This window comes from Acomys minous (assembly GCF_964271855.1).
Source record: "Acomys minous genome assembly, chromosome: 10".
Lineage (NCBI taxonomy): Eukaryota > Metazoa > Chordata > Mammalia > Rodentia > Muridae > Acomys > Acomys minous.
The window spans coordinates 62,466,945-62,482,920 of NC_140491.1; the positions used below are offsets into that span (position 1 = coordinate 62,466,945).

Here is a 15,976-nt window from a genome sequence, read left to right on the forward strand (position 1 = left end):
TTAGTGTTGCTCTCCATCCTGTCCCCATTAATCCTGTAGACCGTGGTGGGAACAGACATTGCAGAGCTTTTGTTACGAGACCACAGAACTGTGTGGCTTCCTGGGAAGTCACCCAATGAGGCAAACCTGATCGATTTTACTAATGAAGCTGTTGAACAAGTGGAAGAGGAGGAATCAGGGGAGGCCCAGCTCTCATTTCTCACAGACAGTCAGACCGCGCCCACCAGCGTGCTGGAGAAGGAGACCGAGCGGTTCCGTGAGCTCTTGCTGTATGGCCGGAAGAAGGTAGGCAGCGCCGCAAATGTTTTCTAGTGTCCGTCTGTGGGCTCAGGGCAGAGACCAGCCTCCTCCAGGGAGCAGCTACAGTGCGTGCTGTTGAGGGATGAAGTCCGGCTCTGCCTGATGTCTGTGGAGGGATCAGCAGTGCTTCTGCTGAGATGCCCACTCAGTGTACAGCGTGGATGCTCGTCTGTGTGCGGAATCCCAGCCCTCTTACGAACTGAGGCTGCAGGTGCTCCTGTGCGTTTTTGTTAAGACAGGGTTCTACACACCCGAGGTTGACCGTGTGCACAGGAGTGCTGAAAGTGCACATTAGAGCAGAGGATGTGCTGAGAGTGGGAGATGCATCATACTGGCTCAAAGAGCTCAGTACAGCAGGGATAGCTGATTAGCCCAGAGTTCTCTGTCCTTCATTTTATGATCAACTTAGACGTTCGTGGATTTACTCTGCTTTGGATCTAAGAATTGACCGTGTGCATGATAAGCATATACTCTCAACTATATCCCAACTTAGAAGGTGGTTGTTTATTTTTAAAATAAGGTCTTTGTGGCCCAGGGTAGCCTCAAATGCATGATCCCCTGCCTCAGCCTCTGAAGTTCTGTGGTTTCAAGTGTGTGCTACCACACCTGACCAGAAAGCTTTAAAAAGAAAAAAGAAAAAAAGCCTCGCTATATTTCCCAGCAGGCCTTGAACTTCTAGACTCAAGTGGCCTCCTTCTCTCTATTTTCTGAGTAGCTGAGCACAGTGGCGCCCCATGCCCAAGGAAAGCTCATATGTGGTCCTTGGGATTGTAACATGGATGTTTCACAGCTAGTTGAAATAAGACCCTATTGGCTTTTGTGAATATTTACTTTTTGTTTGTTTGTTTTATTTTGTTTTTGGTTTTTTCAAGACAGGTCTTTTCAAGACTGTGTAGCCTTGGCTGTCCTGGACTTACTTTATAGACCAGGCTGGCCTTGAACTCACAGAGATCCACCTGCCTCTGCCTCCGGAGTGCTAGGATTAAAGGCCTGCACCACCACACCTGGCTCAAATATTTACTTCTATTGCCAAGTTTTGCCTCTTAGCCAGAAGTGCTAAATTGTATCACAGATCATTTGGGGTGCTGGGAGCCTGCCTATGTTGAGGATTTGGGGGGGGTTGTTTGTTTGTTTTTTCTAGAGAGGGTTTCTCTGTATATCCTTGGTTGTCTGGAAACTCACTCTGTAGACCAGGCTGGCCTCGAACTCACAGCAGTCCGCCTGCCTCTGCCTCCCAAATGCTGGGATTAAAGGCGTGCGCCCCCAATGCTCAGCTGAGGATGTTATTTTTATTGGGAGAGTATTGTCACCTAGATGAGGAACCCATCCTGATGTTGCACTCCTTAGAGCGGTGGTGCTGCCGTTTGTTCTAGCTGGTGTGCTGGTTCCTCACACAGGACTGGAGGATAAAAGCAGTATGTATCTCTAGGTGCTCACTACAGGGAAGGGCAGAAAGGCAAGACTGTCATCTATTAGCTATGAACACGTGGTGTATTTGTCTTTTTTGACCTGCCACTTTTTTCCCCCGTATGTGTATGATGATATGTGGTTCTGTCTGGTCCAATGGTGAATGTGATCGTTCACACGAACCCTGAAATGTATTGCAGGATGCTCTGGAGTCTGCCATGAAAAACGGCTTATGGGGTCATGCTCTGCTGCTTGCAAGTAAGATGGACAGCCGGACGCATGCCCGTGTCATGACCAGGTGAGTCATCTTGGCCCAGCGGCACAGCCTGACTTTGGCACTCAAGTATCTTGCCTCTGCTATAAGGTTTCCGTGGCCTTTCTTGGGTTATATTGTTGAGGGAGTTTTAAATTTTCTATTGCCTTGTTTTTTACTATTTCTGTAAAACCTCAGTGAACTCTTCATTCTGACGGTTGGGTAAAGGGCTGAGAATGGGCTGTGGTTTTTTTCCTCCCTGAACCAGAGGGAGATCTCCGCATTCTCTGTACACAGGTTTGCCAACAGCCTGCCGATCAATGACCCCCTGCAGACCGTCTACCAGCTGATGTCTGGACGGATGCCTGCTGCGTCCACGGTGAGTGTGCAGGGCCCCAGGGCCCCAGGGAGGCCACGGTCAGTGGGATTGTGTGCCACATACTAGAAGTGCGGGGTCTTCGGAAGCCTGTGTCTCCTGTGTCTCCTGTCCTTGCTTCCTCGCTACCTTGGCCATCAGGGAATGAACGGAGACAGTCTCTAAAGGGTGAGGATTTGTTTGCTGCTCTCATTGTAGTGTTGTGGAGACGAGAAATGGGGAGATTGGAGGCCACATCTTGCAATGGTTTTGTCCAACCTGAACAACAACATGGATGTTGAGTCTAGGACCATGGCTACAATGGGCGATACTCTAGGTGGGTTAAGTATGCGGCAGGCCTCTGGAGTCTGGCTGTGTGAACTGTGCCAGGACCCATAAGAGACATGGCCTCCATAAGTCAAATGTCTCTATGGCACCTTCCTTGAAGAGTTTCCAAGGACTGATGAGATGTGGTTGCTCTGTCTCTTTTTAGCATCAAAAGGCCTGCTGGATGCTGCACACTTCTGCTATCTGATGGCCCAGGTTGGATTTGGGGTTTATACAAAGAAAACTACAAAACTTGTCTTGATAGGCTCAAATCACAGGTAAGGAATTAAGTCAATATAGCAGTATTCATTTTCCTCTGAGAAGCCAGAGACCCTTGTTTGTCCTTCAGTTACTTTGGAAATGACATGATGGGACATACTTGGGGTTACCTGCTCTGAGGTTGATGATGCCAGCAATTGGCCACTTTTCAAGAGGAATAATTTGCTTCTTCCATAGCTTGCCATTTTTAAAGTTTGCCACTAATGAAGCCATTCAAAGAACGGAAGCTTATGAGTATGCGCAGTCTCTTGGGGCACATACCTGTTCCTTCCCTAACTTCCAGGTGAGCGAGGGCTGCAGGGGGTAGCCAGTGCTCACCAGGGCTTGCTTGGTTAGGGTTTGAAATTCTCTCAAAAGTAATGATGAGGTGTTTTGTTTTGGAGGTTTTGTTGTGTTTTATATTTTGATACCTTGAATATACAATTGATCAAAATGCCATATTGAATAAAAGATTTTTATTTCTATTTTTGTTCTTAATATTCCAGACTAGATTTTAAGAGCTTTTATATATAAGATATTTTTAATGAGAGTTGGTGTGACTTGACCCAGTATCTGTGCACGTGTGCATGCTTGTGTGTGTGTGCGCGCGCGTTTGTATTAGTAGGGAATGTTTATAGTTTGCCCACAAGAAAGACAGTTGTTTGGATGTCAGGCAGTAGCAGCCCATCAAATCTTGAGGCGCTGGCTACATCAGAGGTGATACGAGGAATGTAGGTGTCTACTGACCTTGCACTGTCACAGAGGCATCTGAGATCTCTGGAGCGATGTTAAGGCCCAGGTCTGTAGGTTAAGCCTCAGGACGTGGTGGTGCACTTTTTGTTTGTTCCAGGTGTTTAAATTCATCTACCTGTGCCGCCTGGCCGAAATGGGACTTGCCACACAGGCCTTCCACTACTGTGAAGTAATAGCCAAGAGTGTCCTGACGCAGCCTGGTGCATACTCTCCGGTGCTGATTAGCCAGTTGACTCAGGTTAGGATCTTCTGGGGCCTTCCTGCTGGCATCAGGCTTCATCCTGCTGGGCTTGGGGGTGGTGAGTGGCACTCGGCAGAGTGACACCTAGACACTACTTTGGATACCTAACGTGCTCTTAAGTGGCTCTTGGGTGGCTCTTTTGGACTTTGCACAGGAACTCTACAGGTACCTGTGCCCATGCAGAAATTCAGCTATAAGCTTCAAAATAAAAGGATCCATCTGTGTTGAGGGAACCTGCATGTAAAGTGCTTTTAGTTGGTTAAAAGCTCACACTTGTCGGTCAGCAGCTGAGTCTGCGTCCTCATTGCACCTCTGCCAGGGACCTCTTGTTATTTTGATCAACCTCCAGACAGGTGCAAAAAGCCCACAGCCACCCTAAGGAGGTCCTAGTATGTGGCATGTCAAAGTATCCCCTCCCTAACAGCTCAATTCCTAAAAATAATGTCCATGGGATAACTAAAGAAGTTGCTATTTTGGAAATATTCAGATAAACCCAAAAGTACAGAGAATAAATAATAAGGAGACTCATGTCATGTGCTCCATCCGTCTTAATCCACGCAGATCCTTTAAAGGCCCTGGTCAGCTGGGCACTGGGGCAGGCCTCCTGATCCATATAAGTGTGAGCTCCACCCTGGGCTCACGCTGATCACCCAGCTTTGTACAACCCGCTGTGACCTCCTTCAGCACTTGCCCAGTGTCCTACACTTGGGGACAGTTTTGTTGGTGCCATGTGGAATAACCTCTGTTCTCTGGAATGCAGATGGCTTCCCAGTTACGACTCTTTGATCCTCAACTGAAGGAGAAGCCGGAAGAGGAGTCCTTCGTGGAGCCGGCCTGGCTGGTGCAGCTGCGGCACGTGGAGAGGCAGGTCCAGGTGCGTCTTCTGACAGCACAGCCTTTTCCTAGAACTTGGCCTGGAGGCATCTGATGAGAGGGTTTGTGCCCCTATTGTTTTCACACTGAAGCATTTGATGGTGACACTGGGAGTTTCCTCGTTGCCAGGAGGGCATTGGTGGCATGCCACCTCTTGAAGTGGAGAGTGCACTTGGGTTCACATGTGCTGTCAAGCATAGGCTGCAGCTTGACTCTGTTTCCTGTAGGAGGGCACTGTTCTGTGGAGCCAGGATGGAGCTGACCCCCAGCAGTGTCACATCGCGCCGGACTCTGAGGTGGAGCAGTTGGATGGCCCAGGACTCAGCCAGCAGGGAGGGCCAAGGGCCGACAACCCTCTACTGATGCCAAGCACTGAGCCTCTGATGCATGGTGTGCAGCTGCTGCCCACAGGTGGGACCCACAGCACCTGTGGACTTGCTTGCTGATGTCTGCTTTGGAAGAGAGAGTGTTTTCTACCAGAATTGAGGCATTGTGTGCCACCATGGTGACTGGTGATCTGTGGGCCTCCTCCTCCCTCCTCATGCTTGAGCACATGAGGGTGCAGAGCTTCACATGCTCCTCTGTGATGTCACGGGTGCCTGTTTTCTTTCTTTCTGGTTCATTCCTTGCATCAGGATTCTTATTTTGTATTGGGAGATGGGAAACTCACTGTGTTACCCAGGCTGGTCTTGAACTTGTGGTTTACAAATTCCCATCTAAGCCTCCTGAGCGATTGGGCTCATAGGCATATGCCCTTGTGCCCAGTGTTGAGCTGGTAGACAGGACTTGCTGTGTGGATGCCTGTGTGACCCAGGCAATGGGGAGAGTACACTACCAAGGCAGCACTGTGCTGGGGACCACTCCATGCAGGTTACAGCCCTGCCCCACGTCACATCTGCTGTCACACCTATCCTGACCCCGAGCTCCTAGGACGTGAACGGTCTGTTTTTCCTAGACCACGGGCGGGTACTGCTTTTTAGCTACCTCATCAAAGAAGCATGGCTGTGCAGAGCAGCTGTAGGAAATGAGCTTGTGACAAGCTGATCTGTGCCTGCCTGGAGCAGTCAGCAGCAGTTGACCTTAGATTTCCTCTTCTCTACTGTGGCCTGCAGCTCCTCAGACACTCCCCGATGGCCAGCCAGCTCACCTTGCCAGGGTGCCAATGTTCCCAGTGCCAATGTGTCGACCCCCCCTAGAGCTGAGTCCTGCCTATGGACCCTCAGGGGCTGCACTTGGCTTCCCAGAGTCCTCCAGAACTGATCCTTCAGTGCTGCATCCTGGGCAGGCCCTACCACCCACTACACCAGGTCTCCAAGAAAGTGGGCCTCCACTCCCGCAGGCCAGAAGCCCAGACCCAGGTATGTCTGCTGAGGGACTGATGTTGTCCTGAGAGCAGAGCTAGTTAGTTGGTCTCGGTATTAAAGGAAGTAGCTGGTAGAAGAAATTGTGTGAACTAAAAGTGCTGGCTTTGCAAACTGAATGGGTTAAGAGTCCAGTGCGGTGAAGCAGCAATGCTAGTTTCTGCTGTGGTTTGGCCATGTGCAACCATTTGAAGCCAAACTGCCCGTTAGAGTATAACAGAATGGCCCTGGGCATTTGCAGGGTCTGTCTTGGTGCTTGTGGGTTGCCTAGGTGGGTGGCAGATGTTTCTCTGGAAGTCAGGTTTGATGGATCCTGTGCCTATCTGTGCCTGTCTCACTATCTATTCGAACAAAACAAAACATAGGCTTGTTGGGGCTGGAGAGATGGCTAGTGGTTAAGAGGAATGGCTGCTCTTCCAGAGAGCCTAGCCTCAATTTCTAGCACCCACATGGCAGCTCACAACTGTCCGTAACTCCAGTTCAAGGGAATCTGACACCCATAGACATAAAATTAAATAAGTTATTAAAGACAAAAAGCACAGACTTTGGCCACGCCTGGTGGTGCACTCCTTTAATTGGAGCACTTGGGAGGCAGATCGCTCTGAGTTTGAGGCCAGCCTGGTCTACAAAGTGAGTCCAGGACAGCCAAGGCTACACAGAGAAACCCTGTCTTGAAAAACAAACAAAAGAAAAAGAAAGAAAGAAAGGAAGGAAGGAAGCCCTTTCTCAAAACAACCAACCAAAACAAAAACAAAGAAATACAGGCTTGCTTTTAAAGAGAAAAGCAGTTGCCATACTTCTGGGGAAACCTTCCTTTTCTGTTTTAGAAAGGAACCCTGGTGACTGAGCCTGGTAGTTAGTTGCTTTGCCCTCCATCTGCTCCCTGCCAGCGCCCTTTTTCCTCGTTTCCCATGGCAGCAGCTCCAGGACCTTGTCGTTCTCTTTTGTTTTGACAGAAGCGGTGCCGCGGGGCTCCCCTGTGAGACACTCGGCTCCAGAGCTCAGCGAGGAGTGTGGCGGGAGCGTTCCTGACCTGGTACTTCCCATGCCTTGCTGTGACTGGGTTTTATGAGTTGGCTGAGTAGATGCCTTGGCTCCTTGCTCTTAGTCTGAAATAGGAAGGTAAAGAAGAGAAGGAGATAACTTTTCAGTTAGATTCTTAAAGTGAAAGTATCTCTAAAGATCACTGTAGCTGGGGCCAGGGAAGTGGATCAGCTGGTAAGGGTGCTTGCAACCAAGCTTGATGACCTGAGTTCGTTTCATGTGAGAGACACAGAGAGCCAACTCCTACAAGTTATCCTGTTACCTCCACACGTGTGATGTAATACCTGTGCCTCCAGGCACATTCAGACAAGTAAGTTTTAAAATTACTTCAACTAGGCCTGGCGTGGTGGAGCACGCCTTTAATCCCAGCACTCGGGACGCAAAGGCAGGTGGATCGATTTGAATTCAAGGCCAGCCTGGTCTACAAAATGAGTCCAGGACAGCCAAGGCTACACAGAGAAACCCTGTCTCAACCAAAACAACAACAACAAAATTACTTTGACTCTTCAGATGTGAAAGTTGGTGGGGAAAGAGGCAAAAGAGAGAATGGAGTGTTGTAAAAGCAGTTCCTTTAAGCAGAAGGAACACTCACCTATAATGAAATTCTAGCTTTAATTAAAATTGTGTTTTGGTTTTGGTTTGTTTGGGGGTTTTTGTTTGTTTGTTTGTTTGTTTGTTTGTTTATTCAAGACTAGGTTTCTCTTGTGAGCTTTGGCTGTCCTGGACTCACTGGCCTTGAACTCACAGCAATCCACCTGCCTCTGCCTCCCAAGTGCTGAGATTAAAGGCATGCGCCACAATGCCCAGCCACTTTTGTGTGGGTGTGGGTGTGGGTGTGAGTGCACTCGTGTATATGCATGCATGGATCCCTGTAGAGGCCAGAGGCGGGCATTGCATCACCCAGAGCTGGAGGTACAGGTGTTTGTAAGCCGCTGCATGTGAGTGCTGAGAAGTCATTACAAGCGCAGTAAGCACACTTAATAACTGAGCCATCTCTCCAACACCTTGATTTCTTTTAACATCACTGTAGGGGATGGGGGTGTATGTGCTCTAGTCCTGCAGACATCAGGGCAACCAGGCTCTTTCCTTCCACCTTCACCTGGGCTCTAGGGATCTAACTCAGGTTGGCAAGCTTGAGCTGCAGCACCTTACCACAAAACCATTCATTAGCTCCTGGAGAGGCTATTTAGATTGTGCTGTTTTTCTAAAGGTCCCTTGCCCAGCTCTGAGCAGCACTGTCCTCAGGCATACATATGTTCTATTTCTTGGAGCACGGCCATGCTCTTTGTTGCTGCTTGTAGGTGTGTTTGGCATTTCTCTAGCAGACTGAGAAAGCGTTAGGTGCCCTCGAGGCTCCTCGGCTCCCTTCAGTTCCCTGCCCTACTAGATATACTCCCTCAGTCCCCTTCAGTTCCTCACCGGGAGCTCCAGGAGAGCCGGTGTTCATCTTGCCTTGTGACAGGGCTCCTCCAGAACGGCACAGGACTTGGAGACCTCCCCCGTGTGGGATCGTGGCAGCTCCAGTCTGACACCTGCTCCGTCCCTGACACCTGATGCAGAAGGGAAGAAACCTGCACAAGCTGTCAAAAGGGAGGCCAAGGAGCCCAAGAAGGTAACCAGGCCTGCCTCCTGTCTGGTGCCGAGGGGTAGGCTAGATGTGGAGGGAGCCGTAGCCTACAGCAGCTGGGCTGGAGATGGGAGGCAAAGACCAGGCATCCTTGTGGGGTTGTTGTTATTGTTTGGGTTTTTGTTTGTTTTTGTTTTGGTTTGTTTTTTGCCTTTTGGATTTCAAGACAAGGTTTCTCTATGTAGCCTTGGCTGTCCTGGGCTAGCTTTGTAGACCAGGCTGTCCTTACAGAGATCCGCCTACCTCTGCCTCCCCGAGTGCTGGGATTACAGGTGCCACTGCACCCAGGGACATTCATCTATTTTATATTAAAAAGTTGTACATTATTTTCCCACCCAGATTATTTCTGTACAGGGAGAGGAGCTTTGTGTGGAGCATTCTTGACTGCCCAGCTTCCTTCTACTCCTGGGGTGGGAAGTGCCTGATACTGCTCAGTGTGCTAGAGCTTGGATATGGAATGCTTCTGCAGGTGGCATATTACCATCCTGGCCTTAGTTATGAAAAATAACACTTATCAGCCAGGTGTGGAGGTGCGCACCTTTAATCCCAGCACTCAGGAGTCAGAGAGGCAGGCGGATCCCTGTGAGTTCCAGGACATAGTAAGGCACTGCCTCAAAGAGAGATACACTTAGAGTTGTGGGGTGCTGCCTAACTTCTGAGGTGTCCTGAGTCTCATCCCCTGACTGTGAACGCGCACAGCTCGTTGCACATGAGAGCCACCCACATGGCCGTGTCCTCCATTGCCGCTCCCTCCCTGGATGTGGGCACTGCACTTGGCGGCACATGGCCATGGCCAGGCTCCTTGCTATGAAGAGCCCTCACGCCCTCCATGGCTTCATTTAGAGTGAGTCGTGGTTCTCTCGTTGGCTGCCTGGGAAGAAGCGCACGGAAGCTTACCTACCAGATGACAAGAACAAATCAGTGAGTGTTGCCCAGATGTGTCAGTGCTTGGTGGGGGGTGGGCAGATAACGAAAGCCTGTCACTGGTTGACAGTACCCTGTATTAGGATTTAGAACAGACTTGATAGAGTTCACATTTTCTGGGCTGGAGAAGTGGCTCAGTGGTTAAGAGCATTTGCTGCTCTTCCAGAGGACCTGGGTTCAATCCCAGCACCCACTTGGCAGCTCACAACTGTCTGTAATTCAAGTTCCAGTGGAGCTGACTCCCTCACACATTCATGTAGGCCGAACACTAAATAAAAACCAAAAAATAGAGAAATTGATTTTTTTTTTCTGAAGTTGTAAAGTGTCTAAATCAGATTTTAATTCTTTTTAGTTTGTTCTGCTGATATTTTTCTTTTAAAATTTTGGGCAGATTGTTTGGGATGAAAAGAAAAACCAGTGGGTGAATTTGAATGAACCAGAGGAGGAGGTAAGCAGTGTATTTAGGTCGCTGTGTGAGAGGAGGGCTGCCTGCTTTGCTTCTTGTCGCCTGGGCATCGTGCCTCTCTTCGGAGAGTTCTCCTCGCCGGTCTCCATCGTGTTAAAGGTATTGCTGAGCTGTCTCTCCCTCTGCAGAAGAAGGCTCCACCCCCACCTCCAACATCGCTCCCCAGGGTCCCACAGGTGGCTCCCACTGTGCCTACAGGACCACCCACGGCCTCCGTGAACATGTTTTCTAGAAAAGCAGGTAATAGCTGCAGCAGAAATCAGAGGTGTGTACGCAGAGCACTGTCCGGTGGCATCCAGAGCAGAGTCAGCTGTCAGAGTGCTCACACCACCCGCTAGACAGGGTGCATTCCACCCTCGGAGCTGGTAGAGAGTCCGCAGCCCAAAGCTCCCCTAGTAAAATATGCAGCCTGGGCCGGGTGGAATGGAAGCAAGCCCATTGTTCCTCTGACTCAGTGGTAGCCAAGAATACTGGAGGTTGCCTGGTGCTCAGCTGATTGCCTCCCCTCTTGTTGGTAGGTGGGTCCAGAGCTCGCTATGTGGATGTTCTAAACCCAAGTGGGACACAGCGGAGTGAACCAGCTCTTGCTCCTGCAGATTTCTTTGCTCCTCTCGCCCCGCTCCCGATCCCTTCTAACTTATTTGTACCAAACCCAGGTAGGAGTCCATGTGTTAGGCCCGTGTCTGTCTCTGAGCCTCTGACCCCAGTCTGCCTAGAAGACGGGCTGGGCCAAGGTGCCAAGGGCTAGAGGACTGCGTGTACTTCTTTGGCAGTTGGCCTTTCCTCTCTGAAGGTCCAGAGTTGAACCCTTACATGTAGATTGTTATACAGAACGTCCCAGGGATCGGGATGGGGTGATGACCTCATGCTCTCATTCACAGATGCAGAGGAGCCACAGCCCGCAGATGGGGCTCAGTCTCAGGCAGAGCCCGCCCTGGATTCTAAGGTATGCACAGTGCTGTGGGAAGAAGGTGAGGGGCTCCCTGCGTCCTTCAGGATTCCTTTCCCCTTTGCAAATCAGTATTAGGTGTGTTAGGTCACACTGCCTACATTTGTTTGGTAAAAACATTAGAAGGTGGATTCAAGGCCTGAGGAAGGCGCTCAAGGTTCAGGTTGGGAAGATGGAAAGCTGTGATGGTGGATGGGGTGATGGCTGTGTAACAGCACAGCGTGTCAGTGCTTCTCGCTTTGAAGTGGTATGGGTGGTAACCCTGCACTAAACATGCTTTACCGAAGGTGGGTTGGGTTGGTTGGTTGGTTGGGTTTTTTTTGTTTGTTTGTTTATGTTTTTGTTTTTGTTTTTTCGAGACAAGGTTTCTCTGTGTAGCCTTGGCTGTCTTGGACTCACTTTGTAGACCAGGCTGGCCTTGAACTCACAGCGATCTACCTGCCTCTGCCTCCCAAGTGCTGGGATTAAAGGCGTGCGCCACCACGCCCGGTTTTACTAAAGGTTTTTAAATGTTGTTTGTTTGTTTTCTTTTTTAGATAGTTTCTTTGTGTAGCCCTGGCCATCCTGGACTCGCTTTGTAGATCAGGCTGGCCTTGAGCTCACAGCAGTCCGACAGCCTCTGCCTCCTGAGTGCTGGGATTAAAGGCATGCGCCACCACACCTGCCTTTAAGATCTTTTTTCAAACATTGTTTTTAGAAAACAATTAGCTAGCAGTATAAAAAGTAAAGAAGTACAAAGAAAGCAGATAAATGTCCATGTTACTAGGAAACTGTCCTGGTCTGGACCCCATGGCTTCTCCCACTGCCCCCCATAAAGTTGGAGGGCAGTGATGGGAGACACATACAGGCTGTGGGCTGTGCCTAGCACGATGAAGGCTGTGCATCAAGAACCACTCCACGCAGGACTGTGGGGCCTCACAGAAATCCCTGAGCATAGAGAGCAGCCTTTAGGCTACAGCAGGACAGGGTTCTTCTCCCTGTGTAAAAGGCTCTTTGGGATTGGAGTTAACACATTTCATATTTCCTCAATAGATGGTAAATTCTGCAGCCTCACCCCCTGGACCTGAGCTCTCACCTTCCAAACTAGATGGCTCCCAAGGAGGAGAGGTAGGGAACGCCATCCCTACATGAGTGCTGTGTGTGTGTTGAGAGGGAGTGTGTGTTATGTGTGTATTTGTATCTTTTATGTGTGTGTGGGAGGAGGTGAAGGGCATGTGTGTGCATGTGCATGTGTGTGTGCATGTTGCATGTATGTGTGGGTGTGTGTAGGTATGGTGGGGTATTTTGGCCTAGAACAGAGGCTTCTTTAGAAATGTGTGGAAATGAGGCTAGAGCGATGGCTCAGAGGATAAGAGCATTGACTGCCCTTCCAAAGGTCCTGAGTTCAATTCCCAGCAACCACATGGTGCCTCACAACCATCTATAATGAGTTCTGGTGTGCAGGCAAAACACTGTATACCAAATAAATAAATACATACATACATAAGTAAATACAATGAAATGTGTGGAATTAAGTAGGAAAAGGAAGTGCAAGATTGTACGACTGTGTTTTATTCATAATAAAACATTAACTTGTTTGATCACTTTTGCTCAGGAGCTCTGAGTCAGGTGTGGGGGCTGACATCATTTTCCAGCCAGGTCTCTTTCAGAGTAGCCTAAACAATTTCAGAATTTTGAAGTGTCACAGTGTGTGGGCTGAGAGCTAGACAGAGTTTTTTCCCCTTCCCCGGAGTAATGACAGTTTTCTTAACCAAAACTATGGATGGCATTTGAAGCTATCTCTGGCTGTCTTCATTTGAGTGACATTGATTCTAATGGCATCATAAAGCTTTTGAACCCAGCTGGCAGCTTGGAGCAGAGGCGCATGCTGATCTTCATGTCTGTATCTGTGTGTGTTCTTGCTGTTCCATAGCTCTCGCGCTGTAGCTCTCTGAGCTCGCTCTCACAGGAAGTGAGCCGGCATTTCCATCAGGTACCTGTGGCTGGTGGTTCCCTCCTTCCTTGGGGCTGTGTAGCCCTTGTGTCCCTTAGAGAGTCTGCCATCCTCTTCACTTTGTCACTAACCCCTTGTCTTACCCAAGCATCATATGGGCAAAGACGCAGTTTTCCTTTTTTAAAGGGTCTGGGCTTATGCTACTGTCTAGATATACTGGTGGACTCACCTCACAGGGTTTAGAGGGTTGAGATGAGCTTCGTAACTGTTCCTTGTGAAGTGGCCTGACCCCAGCCATGCTGTCAGCATCTCCTGAGCTAAGACACCACTTGGGAAGAAAGATTTCTTCTTGCTGATGAGGCTTGAGGAAGTCTCTTTGTAGCCAGTGGGAGTGTGGCCATGATAGCCATCCTGTGGCCAGACTGGAGGAGACAAGGAATGCTGTTCACTTTGTGTCTTGGAGCCAGGCTGTGTCAGTAGCTGGGGGCATTTCTAGCTGCCTGTGACTCTAGAGCAAGCAGGTCTCCTAACTGCACTAATGAAGTCTCAGTGTCCTGCACTCACCGTCTGCATGTTGCTGTTCAGATTATTTTTACTGCATGGTGCTTTGTCTTTGGCTGTTCTGTGAACCATCCAGTAATGAAAACTAGTGTTGCCAGAGCTGTCTCTCTCTGGGGCCTGTTGGAACATTGGTGGTCCTTCTGATGCGGTGTAGCACTGGCTTGCTGAGGACCTTCTCTGTGCTTCACAGGCTCCTGGAGACCATTGTCCTGCAGGGGCCACTCCTGGTGGCTCTGTGCCCTTTTACAACCCTGCTCAGTTGGTACAGGTAAGTGACCACATTCCTCATGACCCCAGCTTGCCTGCTTTGTGAGTCTCTTTTGTTTTTTGTTTTGTTGGTTTGTTTTGTTGGTTGGCTTTGGTTTTGTTTTGAGACAGTTTCTCTGTGTTGCCCTGGCTGTCTAGAGCTTTTTTTTTTTTTAATGTACATTGGTGTTTTGCCTGCATTTATCTGCATGAGGGAGTTGGATCCCCCGGAACTGGAGTTACAGACAGTTGTGAAATATGGGTGCTGGTAATTGAACTCAGGTCCTTTGGAAAAGCAGCCAGTGCTCTTAACCCCTGAGCCATCTCTCCAGCCCCTCTGCTATTCTTTAGTGCAGAGTTACACAGCCACAGGGCAGAGATGTGCCTTCCAGTCCCTCTTCTAGGCCTAAGCCTCCCTTTCTTGTAGATTTGCCATCTCACTTGACTGGCAAATCTGTGTTCTTGCTTGCCTCATGTCTCTCACTGCTTTGGGCTCTTCAGGTTAAGGGCTTTTGTTGTTGTTGTTGTTGTTGTTGTTGTTGTTGTTGTTGTTGTATTTCGAGACAGGGTTTCTCTGTGTAGCCTTAGCTGTCCTGGACTCACTTTGTAGACCAGGCTGGCCTCAAACTCAGTGATCCACCTGCCTCTGCCTCCTGAGTGCTGGGATTAAAGGAGTGCGCCACAACACCCGAAGTTAAGGGCTTTTCTTTCTGTTACTTACCATGGGCTGAAGGTTGCCTCCCTCTGTTGCCAACTCCCTGTTCCTGCACAGGATGTATGGTTTCCCAGGTGAGCCATAGGCTTCCAGCCCAGTCCTCTTCTCCTTGAGAGCAGCTCCACTAAGGAGACTCCTGGTTTGGAGTGTTTCATTGTCTCATTCCTGATTAATCCCTCTGGGTGACACACTGCCCAGTAGCTTTGAAGACCTTTTGGCCATAGGTGCTGGGTTGAGAGTTTGCAGTTTTCAGATGGGAATTTTCTGGTGCCCACTGTGAGATTCCAGGTCCTCATTCTCTGTCCCTGAAGACTGGAATGGCATCTTTCCTTAAGGATCTGAGTACCCCTCCTCAGTCATGGTCCTATGCACTTCTGCCCAGGAGAATCTAGAGTGGGCTGTGTGGTTTCTTTCCTCCACCAGTCTTTTGGGGAAGTGTAGTTCAGCTTCTGTTTGGGGAGCCGTGGAGAGAAAGATCTCTAGGCAAGCATCTTTATTTTGGGGGACAGGAGACTTGAACCAGGCACTCATACATGCTAGACAAGTACTCTACAAAGTAAGTTATGTCCCTAGCTAGCCCTGGGGCAAGCATGTTGTATGGGTTTTTTGTTGTCTATTTTGGGTTTTGGGTTTTTTTTTTTTTTCTTAATAGAGGAACAAGCAAGCAAAGCTTATTATTTACTTACATTTTTATTTTATGTATATGATTATTTTGCTACATGTATGTCTATATGCCATTTGCATGCCTAGTGCCTATAGAGACTGGAAGAAGGTGTCAAATCTCCCAGAACTGGAGTTAAAGATGGTTATGAGTTGTCATGTGGGTGCTGGAAATTGAACCCAAGGTCTCTGGAAGAGCAGCCAGTGCTCTTAACCACTGAGCCAACTGTCCATCTGCCTTATTTATTTTGTTTGTTTTTGTGCGTGTCATGCAAAGTCTATTGAGAAGTAATTAATTCTTGGCAGCCAAGAAGGGCTCAAAAATGAGTTGCCTGCTCAGGTATCTGACCTTCTGATCATGATGTCCTCAGCCCACTCTCCCAGGGACCCTGCCCTCAGCTGTGTTAGATCCAACTCTGGTCACTCTGTATAGTCCTCCTGAGGGCCCTGCCACCTCCTGTGCTGGGCCCTGTGTAAATGAGGCTGCTGCTGTCACCTCTTTGTCTATATTTCCAACTACAAGATCTCATTTTTCTTTTGACCTTGTAGTTGAATAGCTATGACAGATTCCTTGGATTTGATCCAAGTAAGACCTAGTGAGGGAGGAAGAATATGCTGGTATTCTCTAGTGGCGTGCGTCGACAGAAGACCATAGGCCACTGTCCACCCTTGGGCTCACGGAACCCTTAGCTGGCGCAGTTCTCATGGCCTTGACAGAACTAT

The 15,976-nt window shown here is 49.1% G+C and overlaps 1 protein-coding gene across 7 annotated transcripts in view; it reads left to right on the forward strand.

The window, feature by feature from the left end:
* Window positions 1-15,976, forward strand: part of SEC16A (SEC16 homolog A, endoplasmic reticulum export factor) — a 35,598-nt gene that overhangs the window by 18,012 nt on the left and 1,610 nt on the right. For 5 of the 7 annotated variants that reach the window (XM_084797506.1, XM_084797505.1, XM_084797511.1 and 2 more), the window contains 20 exons: window positions 40-285; window positions 1,908-2,005; window positions 2,258-2,339; window positions 2,535-2,652; window positions 2,809-2,920; window positions 3,099-3,204; window positions 3,751-3,891; window positions 4,655-4,768; window positions 4,995-5,178; window positions 5,880-6,125; window positions 7,085-7,164; window positions 8,635-8,784; window positions 9,643-9,720; window positions 10,115-10,171; window positions 10,318-10,429; window positions 10,708-10,845; window positions 11,071-11,135; window positions 12,171-12,245; window positions 13,051-13,110; window positions 13,823-13,900. In XM_084797506.1, coding sequence (XP_084653632.1) covers window positions 40-285; window positions 1,908-2,005; window positions 2,258-2,339; window positions 2,535-2,652; window positions 2,809-2,920; window positions 3,099-3,204; window positions 3,751-3,891; window positions 4,655-4,768; window positions 4,995-5,178; window positions 5,880-6,125; window positions 7,085-7,164; window positions 8,635-8,784; window positions 9,643-9,720; window positions 10,115-10,171; window positions 10,318-10,429; window positions 10,708-10,845; window positions 11,071-11,135; window positions 12,171-12,245; window positions 13,051-13,110; window positions 13,823-13,900 — 2,340 coding nt within the window. The remainder of the gene's footprint in view (window positions 1-39; window positions 286-1,907; window positions 2,006-2,257; window positions 2,340-2,534; window positions 2,653-2,808; window positions 2,921-3,098; window positions 3,205-3,750; window positions 3,892-4,654; window positions 4,769-4,994; window positions 5,179-5,879; window positions 6,126-7,084; window positions 7,165-8,634; window positions 8,785-9,642; window positions 9,721-10,114; window positions 10,172-10,317; window positions 10,430-10,707; window positions 10,846-11,070; window positions 11,136-12,170; window positions 12,246-13,050; window positions 13,111-13,822; window positions 13,901-15,976) is intronic. The other 2 variants (XM_084797508.1, XM_084797509.1) reach the window with 2 other exon arrangements.